General features: G+C 38.2%; 1 protein-coding gene across 1 annotated transcript in view; it reads left to right on the forward strand.

Annotated features, from left to right (window-relative positions):
* Window positions 1-16,588, forward strand: part of ZNF407 (zinc finger protein 407) — a 331,124-nt gene that overhangs the window by 195,365 nt on the left and 119,171 nt on the right. Inside the window, exons 5-6 of the mRNA XM_083746832.1 lie at window positions 881-1,047; window positions 5,860-5,943. Of these exons, the coding sequence (XP_083602958.1) occupies window positions 881-1,047; window positions 5,860-5,943 (251 nt within the window). The remainder of the gene's footprint in view (window positions 1-880; window positions 1,048-5,859; window positions 5,944-16,588) is intronic.

A 16,588-nucleotide genomic window follows, 5' to 3' on the forward strand; every position in this document is an offset into this window, starting at 1 on the left:
CCTTGAATCGTGATAATGCCTCTTGCTTACCTACATGGAGGCTACAGCGATGTGCACATGGGGTTGGTGGAATAGAAACGTGTTGTTGTTGTTTTTCCATTTAGCACAGCTAAAATGTAGCCTAATGTCATATTCATTGACCTGCCCCTTTTTTCCTTCTAGGAGGGAATTAGGTTGAAAAAGCCCCCCCCCCCCCCCGATTTAAGCTATTTAACGTTTCTGTTTTTAGCAAGCTTTTCATATTTAACCATGGAAATGCTGGGGGAAAAATAAAAAGTACTTCAAGTTAACCTGTGCAACAAAAAAAAAATTCAATGAATGATAAATCTTTTGAAGATAGGGGTTTTTTGTTCCCTCCACCCCCTGTCTTCTTAACACGTGGGGGTTTTTTAGTTTTGTAGTTTTGTTGTTGTTGTTTACAACGGTAACAGTGTTATTACAAGTAGTATTTCACCTCCACACTGCAGTAGCAGCAGCATGGCACAGAGCGGTGTGATTGTCTGAGTAGTTTAGTATGGATAGCTTTTCATTTAGCCTTTGCTCTGACAGCCCATGCCCTGGATAAGTGGTGTAGGCCTGTACAGGTGAAATCTATTCTCACATTTGCCTCAGGGGTGACTGGACTGTAACAGAATTTTTCAAACCCGTTGGGCCCAACCGCAAAGCAGAGAATAAATGGCTGAAGTGCCAGGTCTCGACAGAAAAATCAATGCCTGGTTATACAGACATGACAGACCAGGTCTGCAATTCTCTTCATGAAAGTCTCTGCGTTTACCACACTTTGAGTTAAAAAACATGCTTCTTTTGTCAGTTTTGGGGTTTGCGTGTGTGTGTATAAAGTTAACACCTGGTTTTCTTCCCCCCCCCTTTTTTTACACAGGAAATTTACATGTCCCTTATGTGACAGAAGTTTTACAGAGAAGTGGGCATTGAACAATCATATGAAACTCCACACAGGAGAAAAGCCATACAAGTGCTCATGGCCTACATGCCATTATTCCTTCCTCACAGTATCGGCCATGAAAGACCACTATAGGACTCACACAGGTTTGGCTCATCCTTTTCTTAACCTGATGTGGGCACAAGAGAAATGAAGGGATGATGGTAGAGTGCTTGTTGCATTATATTTTGTGCCTAGCAAGTAAAATGGCTGCATTTAAGAAAGGCTCTAACTCTGAAACAAATACTTCTGTTTGCAACATCAGTTTTCTGTTCTGTGGTGATAGATGTTAGCATCACCTGTGATGCTAACATGTAAATTGTTTTTATTTATTATAGTTATTATAAGCCACATAGAACAATTGTGAGCTTGCTCACAAAATGTAGTTAAGCAAACAAAAAGACCATGGTTGTGTGTGGTTTCAGAGATCCACCTGTTGCTTTTTATCATATGAGAACTTCTAAATTTATCCTTTAATGTGAAAATGATCTAGGTGAAAAATAGCAACAACCCACAGTTTACTGCTGCTCTAGAAAGTGTTTTCTGCTCATTTTTAACATTCTTCAAATTTGCTTTCATGTTCGTTCCTTAATGAGGGAAGCTTCCTGCATATGTTTTTAATGCGATCACATTATCATAACTGATAATGTGGTTGGAATTAATCAATATTTCAAATTTACTGAAGGCAATATGAAAAAAATGAAACAGATTCAAGCTTCTGGAAGTGAAAAGTAAAGTTTCACATCACCCGACTATGTTGACTCAAAAAATCATGTTTCCTACTGATTTTTCTCAGTGGAATCATGCTTTGGCATAGATGTGTGTCAGATCTTAGAAAGAGGGCACCATATAAACAAGTGTAGTATTTGGAGCTATAGTAATGGCAGAAATTGCTGGAAAGGATATCCCCGTACTATTGGTTCATATAATTCATTTATTCATAGGATAACTTTTGGCCTTTGGCAGAATGGCAGGATAAATATATTATTTGACTGACTGATTAAATAAATGAGCAAGAAAGCAAGTTGAGGAAAATTTACAGGAAGGAGGAAATGGCTACAAATATCCATGAGAATCAAGCCTAACTGAAGTATTGATATTTGATACCAAGCAGTTTCCAGCAGTACTGAGGAACAGCAATAATTTTGAAGGTGCATTGGCCACAGTTTAAATTCACACTGCGTAAAATACCAGTTTTATTTAACACACAGTGAAAAGCTTTCTACAGCTGGAGGAAAACAGTGTTAATACCTGTACTTTTTGAGTTAAAAGTTGATGCCAGTGAAGCTTATTAGAACAAAGATTGCTGTGAAGGACTAGAAAGCTTTTAATAATCAGCTGTTAACTACAAATAACATTATTATAGAAACTCTTCACATGCAGCCTGGTTCTTTAAGAATAATATTAAACTGTAGCATAGATTGTAATATCATGGGATGTGAATTAAAACTGCCGAAAAGTGAGATTACCTTTTAGCTCCTTAGCAAAACAGTATATGTAAGTCTTGGTTAAAAATGTAAGAGATGTTCTTGTAAAAATGTATCTGGAAAATCAAAAAACAATCTGGAAATCAAAATTCTGTAGGCATTTCTTAGAAAGATGAAACAGTGTTCCATTAAATTTAAAAAAAATATTCCTGAAAAGATCCTCCCCCCAGTTTTGCGAAAATGAAATGAGTTGTTGCTAGAAATTATAGGTTAAAAGTTCTTCCAAGGCAGTTTGTAGGAAACCCAGGCCTCCTTAGCTTCTTTGACAAGGGTGTTGACGATTTAAGGTCTCCAGCCTGCCCTGAGAGATCACTTATATCGAACAGCAGATGAAAAGCCAGTGCAGATGTAATTTATCGTCGGCGTTTCCTTCTAAAGAATAATTGTGGAGACTTGGTTAGATCAATAATATGGATTTTTGTTGTTAGGTCTTGTAGTCTGCACCATAATGAGAGATAGGGGACAGTGGCTGTTTTCTAATAGAAAATAAAGGATTGGTTTCCGTGTCTTTCTACATTTGAATGCAAAATGGCACACTTGAAACTAATTCAAGTTGTTAAGAAAAGACCCATTTTCTATTACATTCCTGTTATCATATAAACATGGCACGTTAGATCAGCCCTCTGTACCTGAAGTGATATATTGCCCCTTAGATCCTTCTCAAAGTTTAAAGGTTGTAACTTCTGGATGAAGAATGAATTGTAAAATTGTTTAATGTAAGACTGAAATACCGAAATCATGTTCACAGTTACATGTCTTCCAGCATACCTAACTATGTGCGGGATTGCACCTAATCGTTGTTCAGCCAATCTACATGTCTGCACTCAAACAAAACAAAAACCTAATACATGGAAAACTGAAGTGTGAAGGATATAGGATGTGATAAACTCACTGCAACTATAAAATATGTCCCATTCCCAAAGTTACTTCTGTTCTTGTATGCCTAGAAGACAGTCCTAAATAAAGGCAATATGTTTTACAAGATTTATGTAGTTTTAAAAAGTCATTCTCCATTATTCAATAAAGATAATTCCCACTGACTGCTGTGGGAATACAGGATTTGGTGGTATATAAAGAATTCAGTGGGTACTATAATAAGTCCAATTTTACATAGTAAGCATGTAGTGTTTTTGCATAGTTGGTACCAAGTAGTTCATATGTACTTGACAGCATGATATAAAGTGCTGTTTGTGTCCTTCATAACCATAAAAACCTGCAGGCTTTAATGACATTCAGGTCACCCCTGAAAGGTAAAATGCCATACAGTACATGATAGCTGATAGCATCTCCCTGAATGTGATATGGCACAAGAGTGTTTGGATTAAGGCCAGTGTGTATTGACAAGGAAAATTGCCCTAAATACCTGGTTGCTATGGGTTGCTTCTAGATTTATGGCAAAAATACTTATTTTTCTATTGCTAATGACTGTGTTGATGTTGCTCCATAACACACCAGTTTTACTGAGCCGTACAAAATCACTTATAAGGTGTCCTTTTGTCAGACAAATCATATAATGTGGGGATATATGTTACCGAATATTCATTTGAACTGTTTGGAACCTTTCCATTGCCAGATAGTTTCACATAGATGTATAGCTTGCCTCTTCAAGTTCACTGCATTGTCAATCTTTTGTTTGCTTTTTAGCATAAACAGCAGTTTAGGCTGGTTAGACGGGGCTGGGGAAATTTAGAATCTACAGATGTTACTGGACTAAGCACTCATTATTCCTAACCATTGGCCATGCTGACTCAGGCTGGTGGGAACTGGAATCTAATAACATATGGAAGGTCAAAGTTTCTGCAGCCCTGATCTATGTGATATGTGTCAGTTTTGCCCAACTGATGGTACACCTGCATCAGCACAACCAGATACCTTCATCTGTCCCAGCTGCAACAAAGCATGCCTCCTCCTTATTAGTGTCTACAGCCACAGCAGGCGCTGTAACTCTCCCAACACTTTAACTTCACCCCCAAATACACATTCTTCCAGTATCTCCCAAGGCAGGCTGTTGCCAGCAATTCAATGATTAGAGCTAGTAGACTGAGAGGGTAGTGTTTGCCAGGCCTGGGGACAGGAAGGTTAATGTTGTGGTGGCAGCATAATACTATTTCTTTAGCTGCCAGGGTGTCTAAGTCTAATCCTGGCTGCGTTATTCCATACCTCTTCAAGGTTTACATCGAGTAATGAAGATTGCTTGTAGGGAGTCAGAAGATTAAAGCTGTTGCACAAAAGGCAGACACTCATAAGGAATAGAAAGACAAATGTAAAACTAATAGTGACGGGAAAACAGGCCTTTAAACTTATATGGAGTTACATATATTGTAATTCCACTTCCTTGTGAGCTGGAAGTATAAAAGGGATGTTGCCATTTATTTGAAATGGTTTCCCAGATTCTTTAATTCCCTTCCATTGGTACCAGGGTGGGAGGGTACAGTTTTTTCTCCAAATGAGCCAAATGACTCATTTGTGTGTTAAAGCTGTGTTATGATTTCGCTGGCTCTCTCCAAGGTTAGTATTATTATTCTGTAATACCCTTCTTGGTTGGTCTTGTGGGATGAATCTGCTTCACATGCCTGGGCTTTACTGACTAAAAATGCTATTGTGAAATGATATACTGCATTTATAAACTGCAGAAGGCAAATTTTTATCTGGAATAAAAATACTTTATAAGTGTACATTTATACACTTTTAACAATTACCAACCCTGCCAAATCTATATTTTAATGGGTTCAGAGGCTTAGAATAAAGACATGTCGTTAAATATGAACAATGCAAGTACTACTTCAATTTCTGAAGTAATTCCCAGACTTGTTTTTCTTCATTATGAAAGTTTTAGAAACATAAACAGCACTGAGCTCCTATTGGTACAGAATAGCAGAGCTTTTTAAATTGTTGCCTATTTTGTTTTCTGGAAAATAATTTAATTTCCACAATTTACTGGGAGATTCTTGAGGAGTACTGTGATCAAGTCAGTTAAAATTTGCTCAACATCTTTATTTTGTGGGTAAATCCAATATATTTTTATTTAAGCAGAACCATATATATACTGTATATTAACTTTTCTAGGCAGTCTTTCCTCAGCACAGAAAGGCCAGATGTATGGGAATTGTAAAAAATCAGGATATGCATAAAAACTGTTCAAGTGCATAAAGCAGCCCCATCTGGAAGACATCTAACAGAAATGAAGTTGTACAAAACCATTCCATTGATAATAAAGCTAATTTTTATGGGTCTGACAAGTATGTAATTATGTTCAGTGGTGCTTTTCAGATTTTATCACAGTCAATAAACCGCAGTGGTAATTTCATTCCCATTTGACATATTTACATGGAAACATTTGATTGGAGGAATTAGTAACCCTGAAAGCCTTGATAGATATGTTTTAATGATCTGTGACCTCCGCAGTCCCTCATCTGTTTATTGTTGCAACAGGCGAGAAGTCTTTCCTATGTGACCTTTGTGGCTTTGCTGGCGGGACCCGTCATGCCCTCACCAAGCATCGGAGGCAGCACACAGGTCAGTTAAGCTGTCTTCTACCCTTTTGTATTTTCTCTGCGGCAAAGGACTGTCATCCAGGCTGGGGAATAAAGGGAATCATATAGCACATAGCAGTCCAGAGAGTATAACTGTTTGCTGATTGCTTGCTTGCTTGTTTGTTTGCCTTTACAAATTGGTATGCCTAAGGTCTGTGTCAAATGCTTTTATTTATGAACCTAATGCTTTTTTTAAAAAAAAGAATAATTTTGAATAGCAGGTGTCTCTTTGAAAATTAAGTACACAAGGTTTATTTTAGAGGCCCAGCTAGACTGCAGACCGCATGAAGGTTGTATAAGAATATGCTTAAGAATTCCTATGTGAAAATTAAAGGAGCAAGATTTTGTCCCCCCCCCCCTCCAGCAATTGAAATATGGCCAATATTTTTTGTAACATTGTCATTTTCTGTTTACTGTTGATACACGACACTTTGGATACAGGTTTCCACTCCCCAAACACTTCATGCTCCAAACTAATTATTACTGTTGGTAAAATTAACTGTGAAGGTTTGTCCATGTCTTCTCAGAAGTAAGCTCCACTGAGTTCAATTAGACTTAACTCCCAAGTTTACATAGGATTCTAGCCTATGTTAGATTTTTGAAAATGAAAGTGGGAATATATTCAGATTAAATGGTTCATTCTCAGTAGTACAATTTGTATGATTATGTTTTTTATGTTTTCCTCAAAAAGACTGTAGTTGTTCATAGATGTTAAATGCAGCTGTTTTTCTTTAATAGTATGACCCAATCTCGATTCAGGATGCTGGCTGTTATTAACCAACATTTTTAATGCATTTTAATTAATGCCCAGTTATATCCTTTCTCTGGAACTATATGCAGCTAGGATCTGAGATTAGTCAACCAACATATTTGGAGAGTTGAAGATTATCCTGAGGAATTGAATGTTATGAAGCATCTGCCGCAAATACATATGGTCAAAGCCTGTTGTGGTCTTGCAGACATGCAGTCTCGGAAACTGCAGTTGCAGTTTACAGAGGGAAATTCTGAGTAGAAATTAAATAAGGACAGTGCTATATGCATTAAACTAGATGTATTAAACTCGCATGTTAGTTTTAAATCTGTTATGATAATCACCTTACAATATGATCTCACAATGTATTGAAGAATATCTGATATATCATATTAGGTCAGTGTGAAAGCATTGTGGGTATCTGTTTGTTGACACCGAAGATCCCAGTGTCCTGTTAAGTGCAATGCTCAGTTCCACTTGTACACATCAGATTTACTTTGCAGAATGAGTATATGGAGCTTAGTGACTCCTGAGCAAAAGGCTAATCCTGACAAAGCAGAAAGGGTACTATTCATGTTTAATCTTCTGGAGCCCTACATACCAACCACTCTCATGCTGCCCTGGTTGAAGGGCTAATGTAGCTCTTACAAGTTGTACCCACAACTTATTAAGAGTCCGTCGCAGTATTCTGTTACATTATATAATGTAGCGTCAGTGTAAGCAGAGACAGAGGGTTGCGTTTGAATGTGTGAAAGGCGAGTGAGATTCGGATATTTGTCCAGACACATTGTCCAGACAATGTTCTTTTTTTCCTCAGGTACATGTTGGGGTTAAAAGCTTGCTCTTATTACAGTTTCTTACACTAAAACCAAATTTTGTGCAGGAAGAACAATGCATGCTTTAAGTGGGGCCTGCAACACAATGTTGTAGTACGTTCCTACCACCTAAGAGAAGTGTTCCTGGGCCCCTGGCAGCCAGGAACAGGAATTTTGTAGTTCAATTCTGGCCTCTTGAAGATTGGGGCAGAGAAGTGAATAGGGAAGGGGGAAAGGACATGTTTTTGCCTTACCCTTTCCCCAGCCATCTAGTGGTCTGCTGGTATTTTTTTAGCTATATAGTGGAAAGGGGGAACCACACAGTTCTGTGGTTGTGGGGAGGAAGTATCTTTTTTCCCTTTTCTTCCTCATGAAACACCCCATATAACATAGAGGGAGGGGACTTTTAACCTCATGATTAACCCTGCCTCCTTGCAGCCCAATCTTATCTGCATCTAAAATACTGATTAAAATACAGTTTATAATCTTAACCCCACCACCCAATTTTCCTTACACACAAATACTCCATGACTCAGCTGTTTTTTCTATATGGAATGCATGTTTCTACATAGTTCTGTATATGATAGGGAAATGGAATGTAGGAACTGGAGCACCGTGGCTAATTTGCATAGCTTGTCAATACATAATCAGCATAATTTGAATAAAAGTTGCATGAACTTTGGTTGTGATACTGTTTGTGCAATCTCCATTGCTAAATTAGAAGTGGCAGCTCTTAGGAGGTTTTCAAGATGATCATTGGCTGACCGAGATAACTGCTTCTGCTTGGGCCTTAGCTATGAAATGTTTAAAAATGTATGTACTGGCAGAGAAAGGTCAGTTTCTTGGCAGGCTGTGAAATGTGATAAAGTTTTTCAGTTAGCTGGGGTGACAAAAAGCCCTTGTATTATTAACCTCAGTTGTTCAAATTATGGGTAAGCCCTTTCAAACCATGAGATATAGAAATCATGAAATTTGAAAGCATAATAAATGAAGTGTGCTTTACATTTACCTTCTTGTTTCTGAGGCTCCAATCATGTAGCCCCAAGACCTTTTCAATGATTTTCAACAACTGCAAGGAGGTTTCATTGTTTAAAAAAATCAAATCATATCCCCAGTTTTCCTTTATTTTAGACAGCATGACGGAAACTTCTAAAATCAGAAGCCTGTGGCCTGCAGATGTTACTGGACTTCAACCCCATCAGCCTCAGCCAGCATAGCCAAAAGTTAGGGTTTATGGGAGTTGTAGTTCAGCTACATTTGAAGGGCTAAAGGTTGGTCACCACCAATTTAAATGTTTGTAATACTTGAAACAGGAGAAAGAGTGCCCTAAGATTCCAGAAGTTCTAATTTCCTTCACCACCTAAGGAATTTTTCATACAAGATTAATTTCCTGCACAAATAATGGCTTCCATACAGAAATATAGAAAACTGCATGCACCCTACATAAACCAGTCATATATAATGAATGTATATATATTCTGTAAAAACCTGCTGCCAACTGGGTGAACATTCCACTAGTTGGTGCACTGGGCAAACTGGACAAGAATTAATTGCATCAGTTCATTGATTGTTGCCTCAATGCAGCACGATGAAGTTGCATGACCTTTTTAATCCAGTAACCTAATGTAAATTTATTCTTCTCATGGTATAAAGAACAGATTATTCAGAATGACAGTGATAAACATTTGAAAATACCTTATTGTGTTTAAGCTTGGATGGCCAGTTCTCGTAACAAAATTACTCATGTAATGTCTCCTATTGCTCTCATTTACTACTACTGCTACTAGTACTACTGCTATTAATTGTTGATGCCATTTGGATAACATTTTACATAAACAGTTGTAAGAGGGTTCAATATTGTTCCCATTTTACAGTTGACCCAAAACTGTGAACTATTGACTAACCAACAGCCACACAATAAGTCCAATGAGTCCATAGGAAAGATAGACCTGAACTCATTTCTCTCTGATCCATGCCCTACTCTCTTGTTCTGGCTCATTTACTTACGATATATGGTTTGTGAAAATACTGTCGCTTTTACTTAAGTGTGTAAATCTTCCATCGCTCTCCATTAAAATAGCTGGTTTTAGACAGCAAGTTCTAATTAATGTTTCAGGTTGGCACTTGCCTGCTTATGCCACCCTAGTGGAGTTCCCCCTGCTCTGAATGCAGGCATTTACAGGTTATAGATCATGAAGCCTGCATCGAGCAGGTCTAAGTTTATGTTTTATGTCAGGACTGGAGGCTCGTTATTACTTTGCTATTAACTTTATACTATATAGGACAGTATCTCAGAGACAGAGGGATCTATCTTTTTGGCATTTATCCGCCTCTGTGGCACAAACAATCAGAGATGATTCTTTCCCAGAAAAATTACCTATGTCTACTATTTTCTTCACAGGGAGCTGCACAATACACCTTCTACTTGGTTCAGTGTACTTCGGCTGATGCCATGAGATTTTTGTCTGGGCTAACTGCTTTATAACAGTGCCAAGCCTTGCTCATCCCTTTCTTTTTTCCCCTTTCCTCTCTCCCTCTCTCTCTTACATCCTGTTTTCCTCTTCCGTATCCTCCTTTTGACATGGCTTTCCTTGCACACAGAGTGCCCAAGCAAATTATAGGCAGGTTTGAAGGGGATAGGTATCAAAGTGGTCTAAATGGCTTAAATAATTCCCTGCTGCAATACAAACTGTCTAGGGGGTTGACACAAAACATCTCCTGATCCAAGATTTACTTTTATCACCTGTCACAGACCCTTGATTCAAGGGCAAGAGAGCCAATCCTCACATGCAGTTTAGGAATCTTGGCCAGCTTAATAAGCCTCCCCACTCTCTTCAGCTTCCAGGCATCCAGTGAATTGATATCCACCAGAGTGCTTTTCTTGTCTGACAGATGCTTGACAATGGGGGGAGGATTGACTTCAGGTCTTGAGGACTCTTTACTACATATCCCTCTGACTATTTTGCTTTTTATTCTTTCCTTCCACACTGTGAGCCAGACGTAACTATTTAGAAGAGTGAGCTTGAATGTCAGAAGATTTGAGATTCCACCCCCCTTCCCGTTTGATCTCCAGAAGTGCTGTTTTTCCTCTGCTGAGCTACATAGAACTGTTTCCCCACACACTCCAATTTGCTCATGGATTCCCCCCCAACCCAAAAAAGCTATTGAGCCTCCAATCTAAAAGGCCATTGTGATGAAAGAAGGAATTGCATGCCTCACTAGAGACGTCATTGAGTGGGTCCAGGTTCTAGTTAGGGATTTATTCAGGCTGTTGGAAATTCTACATGCAGTAAGTTGAGCTGTGGAAAGTGCATCTGTGTAAGATGCATCTCTAGGAGTTGAGCCACTGAAATGCTGCACATCAGGCCTGGAAGTTCCAATTGACAAACCTGTTGGAGCTGCTGTTGGTTATTTTACTCTGAGGCATTAACTTCTGCTGGGGCATCCATACATAGAACAGATCTTTCATATTTGCACTAATGAAAGCTGTTTCGTTTGCACATTTTGGACATGAATTTTATGTGTCAGTTGGTAATTTTTTATCACTTGTGTTTTTCATTGTTTCAGAGGAAAGCATTATCCACAATTCTTGATTCATATATATCAGTACAGAAAATCATATAGATAGATCCCATGGAATCATTTTTTTTTGGGGGGGGGATAAATAATGATTTAAATTCTGCTAGTTTGAAGCGAACATGGTTAACAAGTAATGCCTACTGATTTTTGGCCAGCTCCCTGTTATTGTGACTCAGTTCCATATTATTAAAAAATAAATGCACATTTTGTATTTCATTCAAATTATTTTGGTGTGCCGTTCATTGCACACAATGCATGTTTAGTTGTTTTAAAAGCAGAACACAAACCAAGAACACTTTTGGAATATTACGATGTAGCTAACCAGTACATTGTCATATGTCCATGACCCATTGAAATAAAACATTAAATAATCTTATCATTTGAAGTTTTTCATGTTCCTTCGTAATATAAGGAAAGCTTCAGGTGTTTATTGAACAGTCAGTATGGTTCATTATTCCAAATACCTTTCCATGGCCAGTGTACATGTTTCCCTATTCCCCTGTATTTGGGCTATAGCATAATGCATCCCTTTTCCCAGCCCATCCTGTCTCTAGCATTTTACAGCTCTCTCACTACTGACCTTAACAATGGTGAAGAGTTTAATTAGCACCAACGTTAGCCGAAGTTAACACTAATGAGAGGCAGTGAAGGCATAGTTAAGGGCTCAGGACTAGGGGTTGAATTCAGACTGTTGGTTGCACCTGGTACCCACTGAATCCAATAGGATAAGTTAGTAATGAACTAATTCTCATTGATATCTATGAGAACTAAATGCAACTAGCAGTCTAGATCCATCCTTATGTAGTTCACTGTTACCTAGGTTTGTTTCTTATGTGTTTATGTATTTCCATAGGCTTGCCCCTGCCGTTCACAACATCAAAAACACCCTTGCAGTCTTTGGGAAATGTTATATTTTGTTCTCACTCTCTTATTTCATTCTTTCCTTTCCAACTTGGGTTGCAGTGTATAGTAAATATCAAAGCTATGGAGTTATGCCTTTGTACTTAGGAGGAAAAAAATGTGTGTGTGTGAAAGAGGAAGGTGATCAACCTATGTGACTAACAGAGGTGGAAAATCTTATGAGAGTATATATGACCTTCGTGGAAGTGTGCAGCACCTGATGAATATGAAAAGACAGGCTTCATCTATGTGGCAGTCCTGAGGCAGCTACAATGAGTCTACAGGAGTGGAGTGCCTAAGCAGTTTCTTGCCTTTGTTCAAATAGTCTCATGAATTTTTTAAGACAGTGGCTTATATGACCCACACAGATCCTGTTTGTATGATCAGTTCCATTTGCTCATTTCAGTTTTGCACATCTAGGCATTTATAGGTCAACGTAATAAAGAGAGAAAATTTAATAATATATGTGTTTTTATCCAGATGAGTGGCTCACTTTGCGTTTCTATTTCTCATGTGAACTGCACTTTGACTTTTAATGTGCAGTTACATTACTCGGCACTGAATTTAATGTATAATGTAGCCTCTTTCCTTCACCTTCCCCCAACCCAGCGCCAATAAGAAAAATACTCTGTATAAAGTATAACTAACCCAGTATGCCTTGTGCCTTTTCATTAAATGCTTATTAAGAGAGAATGTGATGTTTGAAGAGGATTGCTATTAACTTCCAAGAAAGCTAGTACTAGTAGGAATGTTCAGGATGTAATTACATGAGATTTTCAAGGATAAATCATTACTGGAAGCACAATAACCAACTTTCTTTTTGTTACTGACCATTCTCTCCAAAGTATGTTAAACTTGATCTTTACCATCCTGCTGAAAATAGTAATAATAATGCTAGCACCACAACTGAATGGCTCTTTGTTCATGTAGTGCCTGTGCATTAAAAACTTGCCTTCTTTACTACAGTAGAAGGGCTGCCCTTCATGTGCATCTCTTTACATGAAGAGAATTGTCCCTTCCATTAAGGAAAACAGGGGTGCTAACTTAAGTGGCAGCTCTGTGCATCCCATGGCACTATGGATTTAGGTTGTTATAGTGAGAAACAAAGACTACAGATAAAATACATTTATTTATTTATTTATATTTTAAAGAAAAAAACTCCTTTACTTAAGAGTAAGAATTCAAGCATAGCTTAGAAATAAAAATGCCAGTAGCATAACATAGAATTAGCAGCAAAATTATAAAGTAGTTATGTCTGTTGTCTGCAAAGCAATTGACAGGATTAAAACCCAGGAAAACAGCAAAACCCAAAGGGGAAACAGCAAAATCTTCTCCAAAGCCTTTCTGGAACAACTAAGTGTTGCTGCGCAGTGAAGAGTAAGCTAACATGAAGCCATTCACACTTTCTTAGGGAAGGCATTTCATAGTGCTAGAACTTACCTCCTGAACTTCTGATGACAGGAGTAATTTGATCAGGGCATCGTATGTGTGAAGGGGAGATATGGGAGCAGAATGTCCTACGTATAACCAGGTTATCATTTATACTTTTAAATGTTAGAATTGCAGTTGGGACAAAAATCCAGTGTAAATCATAAAGCAGGGACAGGGAACCTAATGGCCCTCCTGATATCAAGGGCCCCAGGTTGTCATAAAGGACTGGAATAATTTGTTCTGTCTGGCCAACGAAGAGACAAAGTGTGTCTTTGTGGCATTCTGATCCAGTTAAATGCTCTACAGCTGTTGTCTTCAACCTTTTCAGACCTAGGACTGACTTTGACTCAGGGGCCCATTTCTTTTTTCCTTTTTAACAATATATGTGCATAGTGGTAGTTTTGCCATTTGACTTTCGAACAAGTTGTGGCCCAGCAGTTGGTCCAAACTCACCATTTCAGTACCAATGTTATATATAGTTTGTATGGTATGTATTTAGTTTCCCTCCCCTAAGTACTAAATACAGCCTTTTAAAAAAATCTTCTCCAGCAAAAAGTGAAGTTGCTATTCTATGATTTAGGAATCTCTTAGAAACTTTTGGAATGATAGTTTTATGTCAAATTATGTGAAAATGTGGTCAGCTCTCAGAATTGTCTTCCAATTCTTATGCAGTGGTAGGAGTTTACAAATGAGTGGTGGGAGTTTTAAAATGTCTGCTTTTTTCTACTTTGGTAAATGCACTAAGTGCTGTATAAAAATGCAGGCTAGCACAATAAAAACGATTCTAAAACATGAAAATACACAGTACAATAAAAATAGCAAATAATAGAATTTAAACATATAAGAATAGAGCAGAATGTTGTAGCAGCAATATAATAAGCTGACATTATTAGGAAAAAAAGACACAAAAGAAAAGGGAAAGTTGCAAAGATTTCAAAAGGACTTTTATTCTGTTATTGTTTCATTCTCCACCCTTTGTCTCTTTTAAGCCTCCCTTCCATCTTGACTTCTCTTGTTCTAACCATGGGCACGCGCGTGATATATCATGGTATGAGATTATCTAGGGAAGGGCCATAGTTTAGTGGTAGAACAATTGTTTTGCATGAAGAAGCCCCTGGTTCAATCCATCCCATCTCCAGGTAGATCTGGGGAAAAGTGCTGCCTGAAATCCTTGAGACATGCTGCCACATCAGTGCAGGCAATACTGAACTAGATGGATCCATGTACTGATTAATACACTGTCTAAGGCAGCTTCCTATATTCCTATGTTCCTTTCCAGTTCCCACAATTTCATATTGGAACTCTTGTAGGTTGATTTACTTTATTCAACTGCTAGAAATTTGTGCTGTGTGTTGTGGCCACTCTAGTTCATGTAGAGCTTTCTCCATTTATAAATATTGGGAGGACTTGTATAAGTGAGAGCTGACTCTGTGGAACGACTCATTATTTATATATAGCATGCAGAAATGTTCAGAAATACATAGTGAGTTTTGCCCAAATTTAGGTCCAATGCAGTACCCTGTCATCTCTCTCTCTCTCTCTCTCTCTCTCTCTCTCTCTCTCATGCTTCTATCTAGACTATCCCTATCAAATTGTATCTGTCCACTACTGAGCATGAATCAATAGTGTGATGCAGCAGCAAAATAAGCTAATGCTATTCTAGGCTACATCAACAGAAGTACAGTGTCCAGATCAAGGGAAGCCATAGTACTGCTGTAATCTGCCTTGGTCAGACCACACCTGGAGTATTGTGTCCAGTTCTGGGTGCTACAGTTTAAGAAGGATATTGACAAGCTGGAATGTGTTCAGAGGAGGGAAACCAAGATGATCAAGGGTCTGGAAACCAAGCCATATGAGGAACGGTTGAAGGAGTTTGGTATGTTAAGCCTGGAAACGTGGGGACTGAGGGAAGATATGAGAGCCATCTTTGAAGATAGAGCAAGCTTGTTTTCTTCTGCTCTGGAGGGTAGGATCTGAACCAATGACTTCAAGTTACAAGAAATAATATTCTGACTAAACATCAGGAAGAACTTTCTGATAGCAAGAGCTGTTCGACAGTGGAACAGACTACCATGAGAGATGGCAGACTCTCCTTCCTTGGAGGTTTTTAAGTAGAGGTTGGATGGCCATCTGTCATGGAAGCTTTAGTTGAGATTCCTGCATTGCAGGGGATTGAACTAGATAACTCTCAGCATTCCTTCCAACTCTACAATTCTATGATTCTGTACTCTAGTAGGAGAAGCAAGAGACATCCATGGCAAAAATACATGTCTGCTCCTGTATAGACCTTTAAGATTAGATCAGCTTAGAGTTCAGCATTTAAAAGTAAAAAGAGATGGGGAAGTGGTCAGACCAATGGTCCATTTTGTCTAGCATCCTGTTTCCAAGAAAGTTCAGCCAATTGTTTTCTGGCCACAGTAAAACATGAAGGCAACACCACTCATCTGCAGCTTGCCATTAGCAGTATATAAATTACTAACAAAATAGATATTATTATTTTGGCTTATTCCTTCTTTAGCTGCTCTGATCCTTTCCTAATAATCTCTTACTTGGAATTTACATTCTTTCCTTTCCCTGAAAAACGTTTGAGTTAATGTTTTTTGTGTTATGCTCTCCTGCACCCAACACTCATCACTTTATACCCACACATGGACGTCTGAACAGTACAGCTTACAAACGTTTTTATTATAGTTGCCTTTATATCACCTCCTGAGTCATACTGGCCTCTTTTGGTTACTGGTTCCTCCACACTCCAATACATACCTTAGCGGAACTTGAAAAGTGAAATTTGAAAGCTGCATATGTTGTTTCTGCTATTAACTTCTACCCAGTGTCTTCCACAGAGATTATCATATTAGGCTATGTGCAAATTATTTGTAAATGTGCAAATTGAGTTATTTAATACATGCATATACTTGGCATATCTGCTTTAGTGTAATGGGAAACATATTTTATGCAGCCATTGAAGTTGTGCACTGCTAGTAGAAGTGTTCTGGATCCAGAGGAATAAGTGAATTGTTTTGAGCCAAGATAGTGCTCCTCCTGATTGACATATTGCCATTATTTCCATCACAGGGTCCTTTCTGTTCATTTGTGTGAGGTTATTCACACATATTTATGTCTTATGAATTGTTGAACATATGTAGCAAAAT

The sequence above is a fragment of the Podarcis gaigeae genome (genome assembly GCF_964106915.1).
Source record: "Podarcis gaigeae genome assembly, chromosome: 7".
Classification (NCBI taxonomy): Eukaryota; Metazoa; Chordata; class Lepidosauria; order Squamata; family Lacertidae; genus Podarcis; species Podarcis gaigeae.